The sequence below is a fragment of the Dermacentor andersoni genome, chromosome 2, assembly GCF_023375885.2.
Source record: "Dermacentor andersoni chromosome 2, qqDerAnde1_hic_scaffold, whole genome shotgun sequence".
Classification (NCBI taxonomy): Eukaryota; Metazoa; Arthropoda; class Arachnida; order Ixodida; family Ixodidae; genus Dermacentor; species Dermacentor andersoni.
The window spans coordinates 4,972,945-4,993,874 of NC_092815.1; the positions used below are offsets into that span (position 1 = coordinate 4,972,945).

The window sequence follows — 20,930 nt, forward strand, 5'->3', positions numbered from 1 at the left end:
TGCAACAGCTGAGCAGATGCGTTCTGCTGTGCTGGGGAGGCGGCCTCTTTTGTTAGGGCTGGACAGCGCAAGCACCGTCACGAATACAGACTCTGAAGCAGGGCCAAGCAGACTGATGTTTTTAAACATCGGGCAAAATGAAGATGCCCACCAAGACAATACGCCTGGATCAATTGCAGGGCAAGTTTATCTTTACCTTACAAAGGGAACTTGTACAGACACGGTTAAGCCCCTGACGTATTGGAAAGCGATGGCTAGCCGCTTTGCCTCGCTTTCCCGCTTCGCAAGGGCAGTGTTCACTGTGAATGCGACGTCAGCCGACGTGGAACGCGTTTGCTGCGGCTTCTATCCGCTCAGTCAAAAAGGAAAATGAAAAGAAAAAACGAAAGTGATCTTCAGTGTCAAATGTCCCTGAATAAACAGGGCAGCTCACGCACCTTTATTCCAAGCTGCGACACGAAATAGGGTTTTATGACCCCAAGATATAGCGTTATGTAGGACAAGATGACTAGTATCAAGCGATGAAATTGTATAAAGCATTTAATATTGAGCAGCGCTCGTCCTGGCGTACTGGAACCAGTGCGGCACAAACACAACCAGCGCAGTTTCCAGTGCGAACCAGCAAACTGCAGCGAGAACCAGCGCCTGCACAACACAAACCAGTGCGCCCCAGCGTCATGGCAGTGGAACCAGCGTCTCTTCCAGTGTGACCTCGCTCTTATCCAGCATTCTCACTGGTGTCCCAGTGAGTCCCAGCGAACCCAGTGCGACCCAGGGCCAAAAAACGCACTGGTTTCACACTGGAAGATGCTGGTTTTTGCCGTAGGGTTGGTAACGTGTTTTATGTATTTTTGCAGTTCTTAACGCTTCTGATGACATCAGCTCTATGGTGCGTTCATCGGTAACTCGATAAAACTACCAAGATGCTTTTCCTACGTTGAGGAAATACAGGAGTGGAATTGAACTGCCCGGCCATTCCCGGAGTGGAAATGGACTGTTTTTCCCATTCCGAGGAATTGAAAGGAATGGAATTGCGACAAGTTCTAGTTCCCCGGAATGGAGAATGGAATGCGGGCACCCATTCCGCAACACTTGTCTACGGCATCGCTGCATCTGCTGCTCAAGGATTCGTCGCTTGCTTCATCACGCGAAGTTGGCGCTGTCGAAGACATGGCACGCGGCATCTGCAACAAATACTGCAACAAACGGTCGCTATGCCCCGACCTCACATGGCGCGGTGGGTGATTTTGTGGCAGACGATGACCAAGTTCCATGCAGTGCATGACGTCACAAATGGCTAGGCAATATGGCGATGGGTGCCGGAGAGCGGTGCTTAGAGCCTGCGAGTTCTAGCTCATATTTTGGACAGAAATGTGCTTTTACTGCCCAGTTTTTACACGCGTATAGCCATATTTAGTACAATTTCTTCCGGAAAACCGCAAATTGTGGGGTAACCGTGTCATGGCCCCTTTGGTGAACCATCGGGATTAACCCAGTCATAAACACCGGGCCCACAACACGTTTCAACTTCGCTGGTTAACCATCTGTACGGAGTGTTTGGGCAGTGATTTTTTTCATGTTGCTCTACAATTTTAGCACTGATACTTTTTATCTAATATTTCAGACGCTGATTAATTAATTGAGACTCATTGCGTAATTAGGCGGGATGGAATAAAATACTCCCGAGTATCTCAAGGGGACAGCAAATGACGTTACCTTGGTTCTGTCCAGTTAAATCATGGTGCATGACAGTTGAGACACCCTGCATACCTCAGGCCACTGCGAGTGTATTTAGACGTGTAACGACGTTCCCCTCTGCTGGTCTCTTCATCGGCGCGCTGTTGCTCGTCACGTCTGCGCGGTGACCGAAACTTGTTCAATAAAGCAAAGCGATTCCTGTACGGCCACGACCAGCACACGTGTTAGTTTGTTCTCATACACTACAGATGGACTTGCCGCAGGTCGTGATGTGCGTGTGTTGCCGGTCATCGCCTGTGCATTCTTCCAGTGCACTGAGAACGCAGTTTTTTTTTTTCCTCAGCTAAGCCGGCAGAAATGGCGGGGGGACCGGCTTCACAGTCTAACTCGCGGAGTTCGCTATGAACTCCTTCCAACGCTAGAGCCCAACGCTCAGAAAGAACGGCATCGCGACAGCACACACACCGCGACTGGATCCGCTGGTCACTGCGGAGCGCGCACGTTCGCGCAGCCCGCCGTGGTCGCGCGCCGTAGGCGAGAAATGTCAACAAGGCAGGAGAACCTGGCAAAGTAGAGCCAACTTCCGGCGTCACTGAGCTTTAGAACAGTGACGTCAGGGCGTTTCCTATGTTTTTTCCTTCGTCCATGCTGTAACATATACTATATATAGCATATAACCCTATACACTAACGTATCTACATTAACATATACAATAACTAGTTTTACCCACTAAAGTAGGCCACTAATCTTAGCGGAGAAATAACGACAATAGACAGTTTTAGTTGGGCATCCGCAGCAGCTCTGCGTACGCAGCAAACCCGCGGAGGCGTCAGTGCGCATGCGCAGTATGCAGGAGCACTCACGGTATCTTGCGTGCGCCCGCAGCTTTTCAAAAGCCACGTAGCGTCCACTGCGGGCTCAGCGGCCTCTGCGGGACATTCTCGCGCGTTCTCGCGTGTCCACGAGAGCATTTTTCGATATCGCTCTTGCCCATGGACTCTTGCAGAAGATATGACTCCGGCTTGTGGTTTGACTTCGTGGCGGTTGATATATTGGCTACGCAGTTTCAGAAGGTGGCATATGGCGGCGCCGAGTAGCACACTTCTGGTTCCTACGCGTGCAAGTCAGCAATCCCTTTGTCAGCTTTTGCGTCCGGCCAACTATTGCCGTATCGTGCGCGCGCACTACGCTATACGCACAACCTCGCGCCCTGCGCACGTGGGTGGCTGCGGACGCCCAACTAAAACTGCCTAACGATGCGTATGAAGTGTGCGTTAAAACAGAAATGCGCAAATATTCAACCCGAGTTTTCTCCTGCCCAGTTTTACAAGTTTGCGTACGTCACACGAAAAATTATAAATGTTAGTCTTGATACATTATACGCCTTGCTTTTATCTAATAAAGTAAAAAAGACACTCTTTATATTCAAACAACTTCAAGGCACGCTTTTTGTTTCGGTGACTGGCATGCGCACGCGTGCAAGGTATTTTCTCAGGGCCGCTGCTGTTATCGTGCGCGCGTCGCCTCGTCAAGAGGGCACTGACCAACTGCTGCAGGTTGATGGCGTCCAGTTCACCGAGCCAGGCCCCGAGCAGCTTCTGCGGGTCCACCTCGGCGTCCAGGTCGAGCTCGTGGTCCGAGTCGAGCTCGGCCTCGCTCGTCGAGCTGTACGCGCCGTCCTCCGAGCTGCTTCGCGCACGGCCCGACGAAGCAGAAGCCACGGCGCCGCTGCATGCGGACCTGCGAGAGGTACGCGCGCCGCACGTTGAAGGCGACAACACACGGCTCAACTGGTCGTCCCTATAGGCTTACCGTGAGGCACGTTACACGAAGCCTGCTCACGTCACATACAAGGGCCGCACCGCACAACGGCAGATGTTTCCCTTGAAGGCCTGTCTCCTATGCATTGGCTGTGACACAGAAGCGCGAACAAGACTACGGAAAAAAGGTGGGACAGGATCACGGAGAAGGAAGTATCCGTAGACAAGATAGAGCGCTAGCGCTCTGTCCTGTCCCACCTTTTCTTTTCTTTTGTAGCTAGTCTTGTTCGCGTTAGTAACTATGTCACAGCCAATGCATCGACACCAACTAGCCCAACTTTCTGCATTAATTATTGTGTCTCTGATTTGAGTCCATGTCACCGCCAACAGTCAGCGACTAGACGGCAGACAATGTCGCCGAAACACCAAAGCAAATGCTTTGGAGGCGCTTCGTTAGCGATATGACTGTCCCACTGTGACACGGCGTCACAATGTGTGACAAGCTATCCTGCAGAGGTCGTCGACAAAAGCAGTCTCCGTGCACTCGGCCGCCGAGCGAAAACATCTCACTGACGTACGTGACTGCCGCAACGCCTTCGCTGCAACCTCAATATAAAACAGGTTTGCGAAGTTGAAGTGCACCAACGTCTGCGCTTGCGAAGAGTCTACATTAAAGGGACACTAAAGGTTAATATTAAGTCAACGTGGACTGTTGAAATGCCATCCCAGAAACCTCGAAACGCTAGTTTCATGCGAAGAAGAGATTTATTTTAAGAGAACATGCGTTCTGAAGCGTCCGCGTACCTCTAGCGCAGTTCAACGTGCCCGCCCTCCGATCGAGGAGTGGTGACGTCATGGTCTCATAGTGACGTCGCGCCGTCGGTGAGTAAAACAGCGCCCGCAGACGGCGCTACGGCTTTTCTGTGCAAAAACGCAAACGCGCGGCCAGAAACAGAGCCAAGACGGAGCCGACAGCAGCGCGAAAGCTGAACTATGGTGGCTAGCGGAAGGGAAAGCGCGCGACGATAACTTGGTTCTCTATTTTATGATGCCAACTTTGACGCTCGTTGCAATGAACGACCCTGACAACGACATATTGGCTCGCGATGCTGGGCACGACTTCGGCGATTTAAGCGCTGATGAACGTGACCTGCTGCTGAGGGCTCGCGCTGCCGGCGTCGTTGCGTACTACTACGACGGCAACTGTATGTCATGGCTGTACATATTCGCACATTTGTAGCTTTTCCTTCGTGAAAACCAAATGCCGCACTCACCGCCCCGTCTTCGACCTGCAGTTGTTCTTGCGCTTCGGAGAATGCAGGCAAGACCGACGGAACAGCGCTACGGGAAAGCATTGCTTTGAAAGGCACTCCACACGACTTCAGTAAGTCGGTGTTCAACTCGTAATCCTCTGGACGAAAGTGCAGCGAGCACACAGTGCGATTTTTTGGCTCTTTGCCAACGCGCTGTGGCAGAGGTACGGCACTTAACCACTTCGAACGGAGAGGTTCGCTCGTTGGCACACAGTGATAAGTAACGTTGGATTCGCCGCTGCAACTGCCCTTGGCCAAGTTCCGCGGACCGTTCGTGCATCCCACGACTTCACATAGACGTGGCATTCTCGCTGCTTGTTCCAAATGCAAGTTTCGCGAGCCAGCAGAACCAGCGCAGCCCGACGCGATAACGAAACAACTGAAACTCCAAAGCGCGCGCGGCGCAGAGTCGAGCGAAAACGAAACCTTTCGACCACCCATACTACTGAAGGGTAACGTCAAAATGTTATTTTTTCTTAGAATCGAACAGAAGTAGACAAGTAGCATTTTCTTCCGTCTTATAACGTAAAGAAATGATCTTTTTAATATAAGTAGTTGAGTACTATAGTGACATAAATTATGATGAGGAGTGCCTTCGTCATCGGGCTAGTACCGGAATGTCGCTGGGGGGTCTCAAATCGTGTCATGCATTTAACTCAATTTCTCGATTACTAAAGCTCTGTTCGCGATTATATTGACGCCTTAGAGGTTCTATAGAATTGCTTTATCACTTTAACTTGACTTAATAGTAACCTTTAGTGTCCCTTTAAGGTGGAGCCGATGTTGTTCCTGTTCAGCGTGAGACCGTTCGCCCGCAGCCGTTCACATATTTTCCGCAGTACCGTGATGTGTGCTTCCAGCTAGCGTTTCACGAGCCTGCACAATTGGTACGCGTCCACGCCCGGCATACGTTTATGGAAGCGTGACGACTCTGATGGGGTGGCCTGTGAAACGCGCGACCACAGTGGCGTAGTAAAGTGCCGATGCCTTGTCGAGAGAAAACGTTTCCAATAACAGTCGAGCTTCCGGTCTCATGCAGTCCAAGAGAGAACGTACTTGCACATCGGCCTCGGCTCGCTGTAATCCCGATACTGCAGCGCAGTCTTTATAATGCGACTTTCACTCGCAGAGTTGGAGGAATGGAACAGGTTTGGCTGCGTGCAGCTGGAGAGAGGCGCTGCGCCGTAGAGGAGGCGTCTTCTGATCTTCGCTCATTTCAGCGCCGATGAACCTTGCTAGTGGCACATCTGTGCAGTTATGTTAGCCGCCACCACTTCGGACACCGGGTCGGGACGTGGGGTGGGTGCACCTCAGGAAGACTTAACGAGGCGCGAGACGGGAGCAACAAAAAGAGGCGGCCAGCCAGTTGTAGACCAGAACGAAGACTGTACCGTTATGATATTGCAGCGAATTAACGCAGCTGCTACTGACGCATCAGCTCACCAGGGAGACGAGCAGGGATGAGTCCCGGCAGGGGCAGGTGCGGATGCGCAGGTCCGAAGACAACGAGCGGTATCATTTGAATAACTGGGTTTATTAACTTGGCATTCACTTCAGATTTACACTGTACAAATGCAAAACGATGTGCATTTGTCAGATCGGAAGAGGACTTGGCACCCGGAGGTGCCGCGTCCCAGAGCTTACACGTACTCACCAATCCAGCATCATTCACTACATTGACCCCGGCACACCCTCCTCTACCCGGGTTGACTGGGCGGGGGGCTTTGGTTCGAGCCAACGGCCGTTCCCGGACAAGGGGGCAGCTGTGGAGCAGCACGAACTGAGCTACTGCGTTCACCACAGCCATGTCGACCTTACAGGACCCGACAGACCCTCGGATCGCCTTAGCGCAGAAGAGGGATTGCAACCATGGAGACCCCCAAAGCCGCCCGCGGTGCAGCGCGACCACACGAGGGTACGCCACGACCGGTTACGCCACGACCGGTTCTGGGTTCCACTGAGCCAAACGAAACCCCGTGCATCGACTTGCACACACGGCTAAGTCGAGTGACCTTAGGAACATGCATCATAACTTAATGGAGAGCTTTCCACCTGGCTTGTCGAAGATCGCGGCAGGGAGAGCACACACTTTAAGAAACTTCTGGTTGCCCAAGTGATGCCGCTCCCGGGTGATGAGGAACTAGACCTCCTTCCGTGCTTTCGCAAGCACATCGTGAAGGCCCGGTGCCCGCCCCTCGAAAACCGCATCACAGCGTGCTAACCAAACTTGGTATGAGCACTCGACAAGAAAAAGCACGAACTGGTTGATCGCCTGCATAGGCAAGGGGTGCAAAAAAACGGACAGTCTGAAATGGAACAACCTCAGTGGCTAAAAAGGCTAGCTATTTGTTGAAGGAGAACTGCGGAAAGCAAACAATGAAAGAAATATGAGCCGCATCCTCCCCACCACCACAAAAAGGGCACACGTGTCGGGATGGCTGTGAAGCGCCTGCAACTCATCGGCAGACACCCTCGCGCCAGGCAGTATACATGAACATAGCCCGCCTGGCGTTGAAAAAGGTGGACGTAATGAGCTTCCAGCTTGGCCTATGGATGAACAGATCGTACCTTTGGCAATGCGGGGGGAGACCTGGGGTGAGGATATCGACTAGTTCTTGGATTGGAGCTGAAACTACATCGATGCCGGGGTGAACCTTGCGGAGGCATACCAGAGAGTTGGCAGCCACCGCATAAATGGTGGACGGGGAAGATGAGCTAGGCACACAGTGGGAAAATGGACCTTGCGAAAACAAAAGGAGTCGGGTACTAAAAAAAAAGGAAGAAAAGCTTCGAGTCGGGAGCATATCCGAGTTATGAGCGACCTGGATAGTGCAGTAGCCACGATACCCAGGTCGGGAATTCCGAGTCCTCCCTTATCCTTGGGCAACTTAAGCAGCTGCCCAGCTACACAACACAGTTGTCCCTTTCCTAAGCAAACGAAAGAGAACCCTCTCCAAGATAAGAGGTTCGCGCGAAAGAAGCGTGCACGCGGGCTGTGGCGAAGCGAGCAGCCGCGGCTCTAGGCTCCACAGTGCGTCAGCCAGCATCTTTGGCGGTGGTACACGGAAAGGAAGTGCCGTCGTCCCTGATAGGCTCGAAGCACGGTTGGGAGCGCTGCAATGCGATAGTGCACGAGCACAGTCACGTCGCTTTATTTCATATTTCGCGGGCTTTCTCGAAACGCCGAGAAAGATGGCCACGCAGCACGTACTACGCTACCATAAAAAATTGGATCGGTCGTTTCTGAACCCTCTCCACAACGGAACACACGTAGCCCTGAAGAAAATATTGACAATTTCGCGTAACTCATCTTAGTCAATTAACTAAATAAGCAGAAGAAATACTCCAAAGAGCGCCACATGACGGCAAACCACATGCCGTTGGTTTCATTCAGCTGCGGCTTCAAGCGAAGCTTGTATTGCCTCACTTGCGTCGGCGTTGGTGTTGCCGTACGAAGAAACCCAAGCCGCGCGAAAATAATAATTGCCTGTCCGGCTGCGGATTCGAACCACCGACCTCTGGGTTGCGAGACCACCACGCTGACCGGTTCAGCCACTGCCGGTTCTTTTTTTCTTTATTGTATGGAATTATGAGTATACTGCCAAACCAATATTGTTAAATCACATTTGAACATACATGATAAACAAATGCAGTGGCTGAACACTGTGTACCATGTGTTCAGCCACTGTCGGTTAATCATACGCGACCGCGACCGAAAGCGGGGTTTGATTTGCATGAAGTACACGCGGCGCAAGGCGCGAGACAATCACAGGCGCTCCCTCCCTCCGAAGGAGGAGGGGGAAAGGTGTGATCGCGTGTTTGCTCGCCTCGCACCGGCCGTTTCCCGCCAGTTCAGTGCTTGCAGAATCAAGCGTCTTTCTTTAGATCACTATAACCGCCAGTTTAGGCCCGGCAGTCAAATGGGGAGGCCGCGTTTGGTTCGTTCTACCGAAGAGCAGGCAGGGTGGTACCGAGGAAGGCAGGGTGGTAAAGGAAAGGCAGCGGGAGCAGGCCGCGATTCGTGCGTTCGGCCGAACAACAAGCGGCGTTTCATGAACGCCGCCGGGAACTCGCCCGAGAAAGGGCTCGTCGTCAACGTACCGACCTCGCAGTGACGGAGCGCGAAGCCGAGCTATTTCAACGAAGAGCCGCGGATCACGAGCTTCGCCTGCACCACTCTTCACAGTAGTGGGAGGGTGGTCAATTTTTTTTTTTTTTTAATCCTTGGCACAAGTTACGTGAAACACTCTGTATAAGGACGCAACAATATGCACTGACAACTGTGATGTTAGCAGAATGCATAACACTATGCCCAGCGCTGAAGTGCGCTTTAGTGGCCACTGAAAATTTTGTTTGCAACAACCTCATTTTGAGGTCTAAGGCTAAGGGAGAAAAAGAACCAGGACGTGCACTCTATTGCAAGGTAATTCACGGCACTGCATAAAAACAAGCCACCGTGTTTACAGCGCACTACACGGGCGAGACTGGGCGTGGCCGCGCCAGATCGATGCGGCCGCAGCGGCGGCCGTTCGGGACCCACTCGCCGAACGACTGCTACGACGCGCCAGGCAGACCCAGTGACGGCGGTACGTGGCCCGCATTTCTACGGCGGAGTCTTCGCCTGGCGAAAGCACTGCACGCGATTTCCGGTACGACGTGTCACAGTCACATGACCTAACTACCACAGCTGCCGGAGCATGCTCAAAGTTTGACCGGAAGTCTGCAGACCCTCCTGGCTGCCGTCGTCTGCTCTCGCCTACCTCTTGGGCGACTCTGCCTAGGCACTACGAAAGAGTTTTCTTTGTTCGTTTGTCCCTAGGCGTGCCGGCATTGCGGAGTGGGGTTGAGTTTGTTCGCGCTTGTACGCTCGCTGCCGGCGCGGTAAAATGGGTGAAGCAGCGGACACTGACGCCCGATTTGGCGACCGCTCTGCCGAACAGACTCTCTCGCACCTGCGGCACTCGTGTTAAGTCAGTCGCGGCGAATCATAGCTTTCTCGCGCCTGACGGCGATGTAAATAACATCACGAATATTTATGTGGGAGCAGTAGCGCCCGTAGTAGAGCCCGAGCCGCATATATTGAAAATCTAGAAGCCTTAGCAATCGTGGTTGAACGCAAGTGGCTGTAAGGCCGCCGGTGACTATGACTGACTCAGCACCAGCGCCGCAGGCGCGAGAAAGCAGAGGCAAAGTTCTCACTGAAGTTGCAGAAGTCGCGGGGTGTGGTAGCGCTGAACTTAACGTCACAAGTTGGCGGCTGAACGTAATTATATTCAATCTTGTTTTTACTAGTAAATTGTAACAACATGTCTGGCGGCGCCTCCCGGAAACCAAAGTGGCAACGGGGACACCGAAGCTAGAACCCGGACTGCTTTGAGAGTTGGGGCTCGCCGAAGCCAGGGCAAATGCACGTGCCAGGTGTGTATAAGATCGGCTGTCCCCTATCGCGGGCAGTCAATTTTTTATGCGAACACCCCCTGGCACGCTTCGGTCTCCACGGACCCAAGCCACGGGCCGCCCTCCTTCCAGCTTTGATTCCCCCCGCTACCCCTTCGGTGCCCTGGAGATCCTGCGCCGCCTGCTTTATTATAACCTCAGGTGCTCTCCTGAGGCCTTCGTTTGCCGGTTAGACGTGCCCTGCTGGAGCACTGCTTGTAAAAAATCCAGGCGACCCACGACTTATACAGCACCAGTCAGAACCTTGCACCTTCAGACATAGCGATCACCAAATGAGGCGTCCGTGGCATGCCTCACCGCGCAGGCAGCCAGCGCCGCAATGCCGGCATGTCTAGAGGACAAACGCATACAACACGCGCTAAGAAACCTCCTCCGTAGTGCCTAAGCAGAGTCGGATATTCAGGGAGCAAAAGCGCCCACGTTTTCTCTCTCACGCCCCCTCGCGCCTGCGCACAAACGACTGGCGATCCCTCAAATGAACGTCTTGTGTGCTAACCGAGTGCAAAGTAAACGTCCCGTGTACTCGCGCGAAACTGAAAAGTGCTAAACGCCTAATGATTTTTATCCTCAAATTTCTGCGCTGTCGATGTCCTTAGACAAATTAAATGTGCATACTAAATTTGCAGACAAACCGGAGCCAGCACGGAGGCCCAGGCGCCTTCCTCGCTCGCTTGCTTCGCGGCATGAGATAAATACCGCCGATTTCACGAGCTGGCCAGATGCGCGTAAGAACTCGTGACTATAGCACGATCAACGACCGTCGAGTGATCGCCGTTTGCGTGAAGCACTGCGTTATTTTCTTTTAATTATAGGGACTTTAAGTTGGCACACCCGATACAATATCCCAGACGTTTCAGACGTCCATCGCGCGCGATCAAAGCCTCTACCATGCCGTGTGAAGCAAATTGGCACGAAAGCAAGCAAAATCGCGATCGCACCACATGGTCGTTGATGCAGAGAGAGCACGTCAGTGTGGCAGCCAAGCTAATTAAAAGCGGGCTAGGAAACGTTGAAACACGAGCGCCCGATCCCGGCGTGCACCTCCGTATGCGCGTGCATTTTATCGCAACACGTGCATAAAAAAGAGCCGCGCAAAATTCTGCCCATCTTACGCGCTAAAACACCGACACGATTAGGAGCACTGCGGCGTTCGGGATTCGATCGCCCGAGGAGGTCCTTCGGTGCACGCACAGCTGGAGCATTCACGCATTTCTCCCCGCGGCAAGGACCGACCCGACTGTACGGCGGCCGCAGCAGCTGCACACAAAGTTACAGAGGCGGGTTTCTCGGAAATAAAACTTTCCAGTCGGTTCTTCCTGGCCCCGGATCTTCCCTTGACTTTGCGGGCTTCCACAAAACTAATTTGTCATATACACCACAATCCTATATCGTCATTTGGGCGTGTACATACGGGTCTTCGCACTGAGTCACATATGATAAACAAATGCCATACCGAGCATGGCATGGCATGGCAAGAACTTTATTTTAGTCCAGAGAAACTAGGGTCTGAGGGCACAAGCCCCCAGGCTAAGTCGGTGGCTCCGCCCACGTAGGCACCGGTAGGCCAAAGGCTTTCCCGATGTCGTAAGTTCTCCGGACGGCCAGGAGTTGATCTTGGAGGACTTCGCTGGATATGCGCCGGCTCCAGTCCTCCTCACTGTTGAGATCCGAAGCCCTTTGGTTGGGGCACAGCCAGAACATATGATCAAATAGACACGGAGTGTGTCCACAACTTTTACATTCCACGGGAAAATCCCAGTCAATTTTGTTAAGCACAAAAGGTGTGGGATAAGATTTAGTTTGAATCATTCTTAATGTGACTGCCTGAGCTCGGTTGAGCTTCTGATGGGGGGGAGGAGCAGACGGTTTTTCTTTCCTTTTCGATAGAGAAATGCTCAAACTTAGCAACGCAAGTACGCACGAACACCGAAGCTGTGACGATCTTTGGCTGTAACCGTCGAGAAACGGCAAAGTCACGCGCGCGCCTTCGCTCCCTACGGAAGGCCCAACTCACCCGTTTAACGTACGCACACGCATACATGCTCTCCTGCGAAGATGGGGGGATTTCAAAAATCGGGAGTACGGAAGCCAATTAGCACGATCGCTGCATTTGTTTTCACAATAACATGAAAAGGCGCAGTTCTCCGTGTCTATATATGACGCCATACTCGGAATCTATCTTTTCGTACCATTTGCTGCCGCGAATCTCGAGTGAGCGTTTCATCGCGCAGCCAACAACTTGCTACATTTCATATCGCCAACGCCGCTACAAGGTCACCGCGTTCTCTTGCACGTCTCGAAGGCCCTCCGATGCTTTCTTACGCCGTGCTATCCTATATATAACTCGGGCCGTAGCAGCGTTCTTTGCCGTAGATGTGGGGTTTTTTTCGCGACGCATCCAGTGTAGGTTGTCGCGAAACACCGCTAACCAAGGTGCCCACCCGCGGCTTTGAAAAAATTGGGGCACAAACTGCCCACTGCGTAATTGTCACACAGTGCGTGGCATTATTTGGAATCGTTACTCATGAAGATTGCACTCGATTACCCTCGAAACCAAGGCTCGTATTTTAAGAGGTAAGCAACGCCAAAGAATACCTCTGCATGGCTTTTGCGCTTGTTTACATGTACACGGCGTATCTACTGCTCGTTTTCCAAGCTTAAAATGAATCAGTTGCTATTGAAAAAGTACTTATATAAAACAACACATTTATCGCAACCATTACAAAGCTGGGGCGAGAATACGGTCGAGGCAGGAAGGTACAAAAATGCTTCATTCATCGTTTTAAATAAGTACTCTTGGTTATAGATAACAAAATTTATATTTTTTGGTTTGTGTTTTCACAATTTCACAGCACGCATTCTACAGCTTGCGCGTGCAGTGAGCACTGGTGGACAGCAATCAATCGACGGTGCTACACCACGCCCGAACACCGTCGCTAGACGCTCGGCCATCTCACTGCTGACAATGATCGTTCACGCTAAGTTGACGACGACAAATGTTTGCGTCTAAGGCTTCTTCTGCAAATATTTTCTGTTGAGACACTCGTAAGTTTGTTTCATGCGCGCACACTATTCTGATTTCTCCTGAGAATGGTTTTGCTCCATCACTTTACCCCGTCCGACGAAAAATGCAGCGACACAGTACACGAACACACCCGCCGCTCAGAGTAGGCACCAGTCTTTGGAAAACTTTTCTCGTCGTAACTTCACTCGGGAGCGAAATAAAACAACATGGAACAAACACGCAGGATGCGTGTTCGTAGCGGTCGCCGCGGGATCCTGTTTCCAGGCAAAGCGTTGCGCAGCGCCAGCGATGCTCGCTGCAATGTTCCTTCGCCGGGCTCAGAATAAGCGCACGCGGCACAAATGCCGCACCGTAAGCTCGTAGTAATATTTCCGGCATGATAGACCATCACAAACAGCTCTGGAATTCACTCTGACGAGGGGCTGAAGCACACAGCTGACGCGACCTCGCCCAGTCCGAAGCGCGGGCTTCTCTGTGGGCGGGCTCACAGACCGTCCGGCTGATGACGTCAGTCCAGAGTGCGCGGCCATTGGTGGGTGCTCGTGTGCCTCCGCCTCGGAGGAGCAAACGAGCCCCCTTTTTTCTAAAGTTGTGCAAGTGGAGAGTGTTGACGGTGAAGCTCGCCTCCTAAAATCACGTGGATTCGCGGCACTGAAACACTTCTATCTCGGCTAATAATGAACCAATTTGAAAAATTGTTGCGGTCACGAGAGGACACGTAACAACAACCAAAATTTGCTATGTGGCCTCGTGAGGGCGCCTACCTTTTAAAGGTCCCGTGTCGCAGAAAATCAGATCTCGGTGACGGCGGAAATTCCGTATATATTTAGGTATATGTATATCCCACGCCTTGTTTTATACATGCGTATATGCGCGTTATACTGCCACACGATGCTACCACTAAAGTTGCTCATACCTTGTCTTGCATTCTTGACAAAGTTATTCCTCGGAATTTTGATAATGACAGCCCACAAACAAACGTCATGAAAGAAGACCCCGACAGCGCATGCCCTTTATGTTAAATATTCTCAGACTTACATATTAAAAGTGCGAAATAACAGAACCTGAAAGTTATAATTTTTTGGCGCCGCTGTGCACTACCTCCGGGGTCGACCCACGCAAGAGGCCGCGTTTCTACCAGAAAGCTCGCCTTCGTGCATAGCGTTCGCCGCCAGCGTTTTGCGGATACATTACGAATACATAAGCTGCAGTTGCCGCGAAGCGTGAGAAGCATCAGGGATCTTTGAATGCTATCGCGTTCCACTCTAAAAGGCGAAGTTTAAGCGTACTCCAATTTTATTTACCATCAATCTTGCGTTCGGTAAAACGAAAGAAATGTCGTAGCTTTATTATCTCGCATACTGTACCAGCTAACGCGTTTATATCATTCGGCACAGTTGCGGCTTACAATGAAGCGCTGCGAGGCGCCGTTTGTACGTCGACGAGTGTTCCAATCGTTTGAAGGCGCGCGCACGGCGGAGCGTCGCTCGGACCATTCGCGAATGTGAAAAGGCCCGTACGCCGCAATACGCTGCTTGAAGCCACGCCAAGGGAGTTTTTCACGTGACGTCACCACACAGCTCTCACTGCGCTAGTGTACCCAAGCATGGCGGCCACGATGACGCCAGCGCACTGTATTTTCACGCCCACATTGTTTTACTCTCAGATGGCGAGTCACCGAACTATAGCACTGCTCGACAACTTTTGAGCGAGCGCTGTCCGTGACACGCAGCAGCGAAACAAGACCGCACCGCGGCAGTACAGTGGAATATCCGCCGGAGAGAAACGTAACAAAAGCGCGAAGGAGGCTATCGACGGCGTGTGTATACGAGAGGCTTTCCTTCTTGCGCGTTCGTGGGCGCGGGCCCGCTAAAGTCTGCCGTTTCGGATGGCGCAAGGCTGTTCTATCGCTGAATTATGTGCAACAGTTGCGGTACCCTTTCCACAATGGAGAAAACCGCTGCTCTTTCACGCCTACAAGATATGCTCGGCGCCAGAATCCACCGAGTGCTCGCAGGGACACTCACTTGACGGGCTGCGAGCGAGGCATGCCTCAACAGCAGAGGCGGCCGACCAACGCGGCCAAGCCGCGCCGCCAGGTTCGGGGCAGCCTGCAAATGGAAAGCGTTGGCGGTTGAGCGCATGCACACTCGATGCATCGCTGTCGCACAGCCTGCACCAAATGACATTCCAAGATTGAACAATGTCCCTCTCCGGGGCGCCAATTCGTGGCACAGTGTTCGGGACAAAACCCGCCTTGGTGGCTTTGGCGTTGCGCAAGTGTAAACCCGAGGGATCGAATCCCGCCTTCGGTGGTGCCGGGTGGTCAAAAGTAATTCGGAGTCCCTCACTACAGCGTGCCTTCGTAGTCAAATCTTGGTTTTGGCAGGTGAACCACAGAGCCACCGCGAAAACCATGAGGCCAGCGGTAATAGTAGGATTATTCCGTACCGATCTCGCGATAATATTCGCCCAGTTAATGTTTGAACAACAGCAAGTCAAGTTCCGACGCAGTCATTTATCGCGTGCGTGCACTTGGCCAACGGCGAATGAAAAAAAGAAAAATTATGCAGATCCAACGCACATGTTGGAATCTATGTGAAGCGAACCTTTAGTAAGGCAGTTAATTAAGTGGTCTACAAACAACGGCGATGCGTACATTCCTCTTTCATAACATGCGACGAGTAATCTCAAGAAATTATTTTTTCTTTATCCACTACAAAGGTATCAAAAATTATGGCCATGGGATTTTTATGTTTATACACACACTGCATCGGTTGCAAGCCATGTGGAAATGCAGACTCAATCAAATCAGGCGCATGTACTGCCGTGCGAGACGCAGAGATGTACGAGCCTTGGTGGGAAGAATGCTTAAAGGGACACTAAAGCGAAACAATAAATCAGTTTAGACTAATAAAGCATTGTTTGAGAACCCTGCAGGCAGTCATTTCAAATAAATAGTTTGATCATTAGATCAGAAAATGAAGGTCCAAATATTAGTATTTGAATTTCGCGCCGAAACCCCAGCGCCGGTACGTCAGCGTGACGTCAGGAATTCCAAAGTATGTTTTCGCATTTGGGCCGCGTTGGCTGAATAAAGGTTCCCGAAACTTGCCATGTTTAATATTTGGTTCCTTTAGAACACAATGTAGTCAATCTGTACCGCCATATATAACTAGTAGGCCCTAGAAGATGCCATCAAAATCCAAGACCTCACAGCCCCCAGGTGCGGGAACTCAAGTAGGCGTCGCCACCCGTATCTCGTTCGCGCGCTTCTTCTGGCTTACCAAACGTCTTCTCGTTGTAAGAGTGGTGTTTTTAGTGTTGTAGAACGGTAATTTACTGATGCAGAAGAAATCATTTTACACTTTAGTGTCCCTTTAATTACGGCTGGTGCGCGCACAGAAAAGTACGACACGCATCGAGCAACATTGTGCGATTCTCTGCCACTAATGTCGCAGTGAGGCACACCCATTCTGGAGGATTGGCCAACTACGCAGTGACACACAATGAGCGATTAATTCAAAGAAGGAAACAGCCGTGCAGATCCAACGCACATAATCGAATCTACGTGAAGCGGGTAAATAAATCCTTTAAAAAATAACAGCAATTAAAGCAAAGATGACCTTGCAAGTCTTTTCCAAGATTTTCGCGATAAACAGCTCTCCTCGCAGACGAAAGCTCCCACGTAAATTACACGAGATCTCCCTACCCGGATTGCGGCGGTTGAGCCAACCTCAAAACAACGCGGCATCGGGGCCGCATCAGGTATCTAATAAAATGCTTCGCAACCTCGACAGGTTGCTGCCCAACCAGGATGTCATGCTCCAACTTTAGAAGGATATAATTAAGCAGAGTCCAGGTCTAGACAGCAAACCTGTGCTCGGACTTTACCTTCGCGGGACCTTCAATAACGTTAACCATGCAATAACGTTGAGGGAACCTAACAGACTAGGCATTGCAGAGCGTGCTTGTAAGTATATCTCCAACTTTCTCACAGATTGGACCACCACCATTCACACAGAGAACTCTTCAGAACTCAACCAGGGCAGCTTTGGAACGCCCCAAGGGCCGGTGCTATCACCCTTGCTCTTTAACGTCGCGATGCTCAACATCGCGCGCGAACTTGTGCAATACCAGGGGTCTCCTCTGCCCTCTATGCGGACGACACCACCATATGGACCAGGGGCGGCTGTTCGGACGCGGAGCTGCAGGAGCTCGTACAGAAAGCCACGTAAAGCGTCAACGAATGCGCACGGCAGCTCAACCTCACGTGTGCTCCAACTGAATCAGGGCTCCTGCTTCTCCTGGCACACAAACGAGCCGCAAAGCATACAATTTATTTCACCCTAGATGGCACTTCCATTTCTATCGTTTATAACATTCGAATCGTGGGTCTCAACACGCAGAACAATGAGCAAAGCACAGCTACAGGCTTGGGCAATCTGTTGATCAGACAATTAGGCTAACTGGCTGTGTGTCACAAAAGAGAACTCCGACTCGTTCAAGCCTTCGTCACATTACATATTCTCTCTCGCTAAACGGGAGATCAATACGCTTGTCCGCAAGGTTCGCCCTCGGTCTACTCATATAAGGAACGATTTCTTGCCACCGGGGTACACAGCACAGACCCGGAGTTAAATGAACCCCACCTCAATGCTGTTGCGACTGGCGATCCTTTGGAACAAAGCATGCTTCACCAGCAGAGGCGCAGCTGTCCCGGGTGCTACTCCCGCTTCGTCGTTTACACAAGGCGACTAAATCAGCGTCACCCGAATCTTACGGACAAACAAGTATGTACCGCATCACCGCCTTTTCGACCGCTGTTACGCTCGGCCTGCAGGGGTACTCAACTGCAAACCTTTCACAGCCAGCTCCAGTTGTTTCGATCGACCTGCGGGAGTATCGATCTTCGGAAAAGCGACCTTCCAACCTTTCCCAGCCCACTGCGACGAGTCGTTTGGGAGAGCCAACAATGCGCCTCCTGCGGACAGCCAGCGGCACCAGCGAGTCTAGCCACGTTCGGCGAACCGAGTAATGTTAGTTGATTCGCTGTCGCCTTCACGGTCTACTCGGAGCAAGAGGACTCCTGGAAAACGGTGTTTTGCGGAGCTTTCCCACGTGCCCCAGAAGTCGTCACAGTCGATGGACAGATGCAGCGGCTAGCTGCGGGATCAGCTCTGGGATCAAGAGGCACCTTCTTGGGTGAAGCGTATCAACCCCTGTCTACGACGACCTACTCCCCTCGGTGTGTTCAATGAAACGAAAGTGCAGAAGTGACCCTCCCCCTCAAAGGCGGGTCGACTACAGTGACTTTGAACGCCCCCATTGAACGAAGGTTGAACGGTAGTTTTCGCTCACCTAGGGATCTAGGGAGGACAGAGTGTTTTTAAGCAGCCGTTGTCAGATGTTCGGTGAGCTTTCTTTTTTCAGTCATGCTAGACTTATGAAATGTACCGTTCTCCACCCTTCATGTAGATATTGTAAATAAATCCCACATTCCTCGTTATCGATCAGAACAAGTCCCTCCCTTCGACAACGACCTTAGCGTGGATGAGTCGGACGACGGCATGGGCCAACTACCACTTATTTTATGCCCGACCCCAATCCTTACAACTGGCTGGCAGCGGTGAGACGGACATTGCGACATGTTGCTGTGTCTGCGGTGAGTGCTTGGTTCTTGCTTTGACTCTCTAGGCTTCACTTTGTGATTGTTCTGTTTAGAACAGTAAGGAAGCTGGATTATTCATTGTTAGCTAGGTTGTGTTTACCTAGGTATCTTTAGCGAGCAGGACCAAGGCAGTAAAGCAGCGATCATGGAGTTTAGCACAACGCTGAGAGACGAATTGTTGATTGTTGGCGATGAACTGGGCCTAGAGGTAAACAAGGAAATGCTAAAATGGGGAATTATTGAAGCTGATTTCCGAACAGGCCATTGAAATTGGGTTAGAACTTTTTCAGAAAACAGAGAAACGGGGTAGAGAGAACAACGGGTCAAAGCGGAACGCGAGAAAAATCCCGAGTTAAGAAAAATGGAACTTGACCTTGAACGAAAACGTTTGGAGTTGTCTCAAGGAAGTGAAGGGGCTCTGGAACGATCAAGTGAGGCTGAATCATACCGTATGGACAGGCTGTTAAAGTCATTTGAGGTCGGGAACGACATAGGCTGTTCCTAGGAAATTTTGAAAGGACTTGCGAGAAGATAAACTTCGGTCCGAGTGCATGGCCAGAGCGGTTGCTGTCTATGTTGCCGTGTGAGGCGGCGGAAGTAATCGCCAGACTCAGTGCACAGGATGCATATGATTATGCGAAAGTTAAGTCTAGTCTCCTGAAGAAATACCGCCTTTCAGCCGAAGCTTTTCGGCAAAAGTCTAAGAGCACAGGCAAGAAAGATAGCGAGGGGTATCCGGAGTTTGCATACGGCTTAAAGGCCAACCTAGTCGAGTGGCTGAAAAGCGCGGAAGCGTACGACAGCTGAGACATGATCATTGAATGCATGTGTCTAGAGCAGTTTTACAAAAGCATCCCACCATCTGTTAAGCTGTGGGTGCAAGAAAGAGGTAATGTAAACACTGTGGAAAGGGTGGCGGAATTAGCCGAAGAGTACACAACGCGCAGAAAGTTGAACGCCGAGGACGGAAATTGGGACGGTCGAAATGGACCGCGGAAACCATTTCCGTTCAAAAAGGGTTCGCAAACTAGACGACTGGAGCCTTTAGACGTGGAGGACAAGCCCTCAGAAAAGAACGAGGAAAAATCAAACGGGGAAACAATACCAAAAGAGCAGAAAAGAAAATTCGAATCTTTCAGACCAATCCGCTGCTATAAATGCCACAAACTGGGACATATAGCTGTAAACTGCGGAAAGCCTAGCGTAATTTTTTCCTACGTAGATGAAAAAGACGAGAATATGGAACTTTTAAGCCCATATCTTAACGACCTGCAAGTTCATGGCAAACCATGCCGGGTGCTAAGAGACAGTGCCGCCACTATGGACATTGTCCATCCGTCTAACGTGACGCTAGATGACTTCACTGGAGATGTAGCATGGATGAAACAGGTTGTAGGGGAACACAGCGTGTGTCTCCCCATGGCCAAAGTCAAAATCAGTGGACCATTCGGGGAGCTCGTGACCGAGGCTGCAGTTTCCAAATTTTTGTCGCATGAAGTACCCTTACGTTTTTTCGAATCGGTTGGATCAGTTACTGCGTGACAAATGGCTTAAACTGGGAGAGGGCGTAGTACAGGCGTTGACGCAAGGCCAAGCTCGTAAAATCGCGTCGCTTTCGGCTGAAAATGCAAAAGCTGCTCCAGCGGAAGTAGCAAAAGGGGCAACTTCAGTAACCGAATTCGAGCTAGGTTCGAGGGAGGACAAAACGGTTAGCTGACCAGCTCAATGAGAGCGTATCACTAGGGTGTCAAAGTTCAGGCCTGCAGGAAGCGCCAGCTGACGCTCTCGCAAGCGAGACAGCGTCGTTACTATCACCGGTCTCAAAGAACTTTGATCGGCTCTTACGTGTGGACAGAGGGTCACTAGCAGCCGAGCAAAAGAATGATGACAGCTTAGCTAACTTTCATCCCACAGCTAAAGAAGGCATTGCTAGGCGCAACGTGGCGATACAAGAGAGAGGAGGATTGTTGTATGGGAAATACAGAGACCGAAAGGGCAGGATTCTA

General features: G+C 51.3%; 1 protein-coding gene across 5 annotated transcripts in view; it reads right to left on the reverse strand.

Moving 5' to 3' along the window:
- The window catches only part of LOC126543027 (uncharacterized), a 248,848-nt gene that overhangs the window by 149,458 nt on the left and 78,460 nt on the right, over positions 1–20,930 (reverse strand). For 4 of the 5 annotated variants that reach the window (XM_055077591.2, XM_055077590.2, XM_050190174.3 and 1 more), the window contains exons 2-3: positions 15,281–15,364; positions 3,243–3,438 (exon numbers count right to left, since the gene is read on the reverse strand). In XM_055077591.2, the coding sequence (XP_054933566.1) occupies positions 3,243–3,438; positions 15,281–15,303 (219 nt within the window). In that variant the 5' untranslated portion in view covers positions 15,304–15,364. The remainder of the gene's footprint in view (positions 1–3,242; positions 3,439–15,280; positions 15,365–20,930) is intronic. The other variant, XM_055077589.2, reaches the window with a different exon arrangement.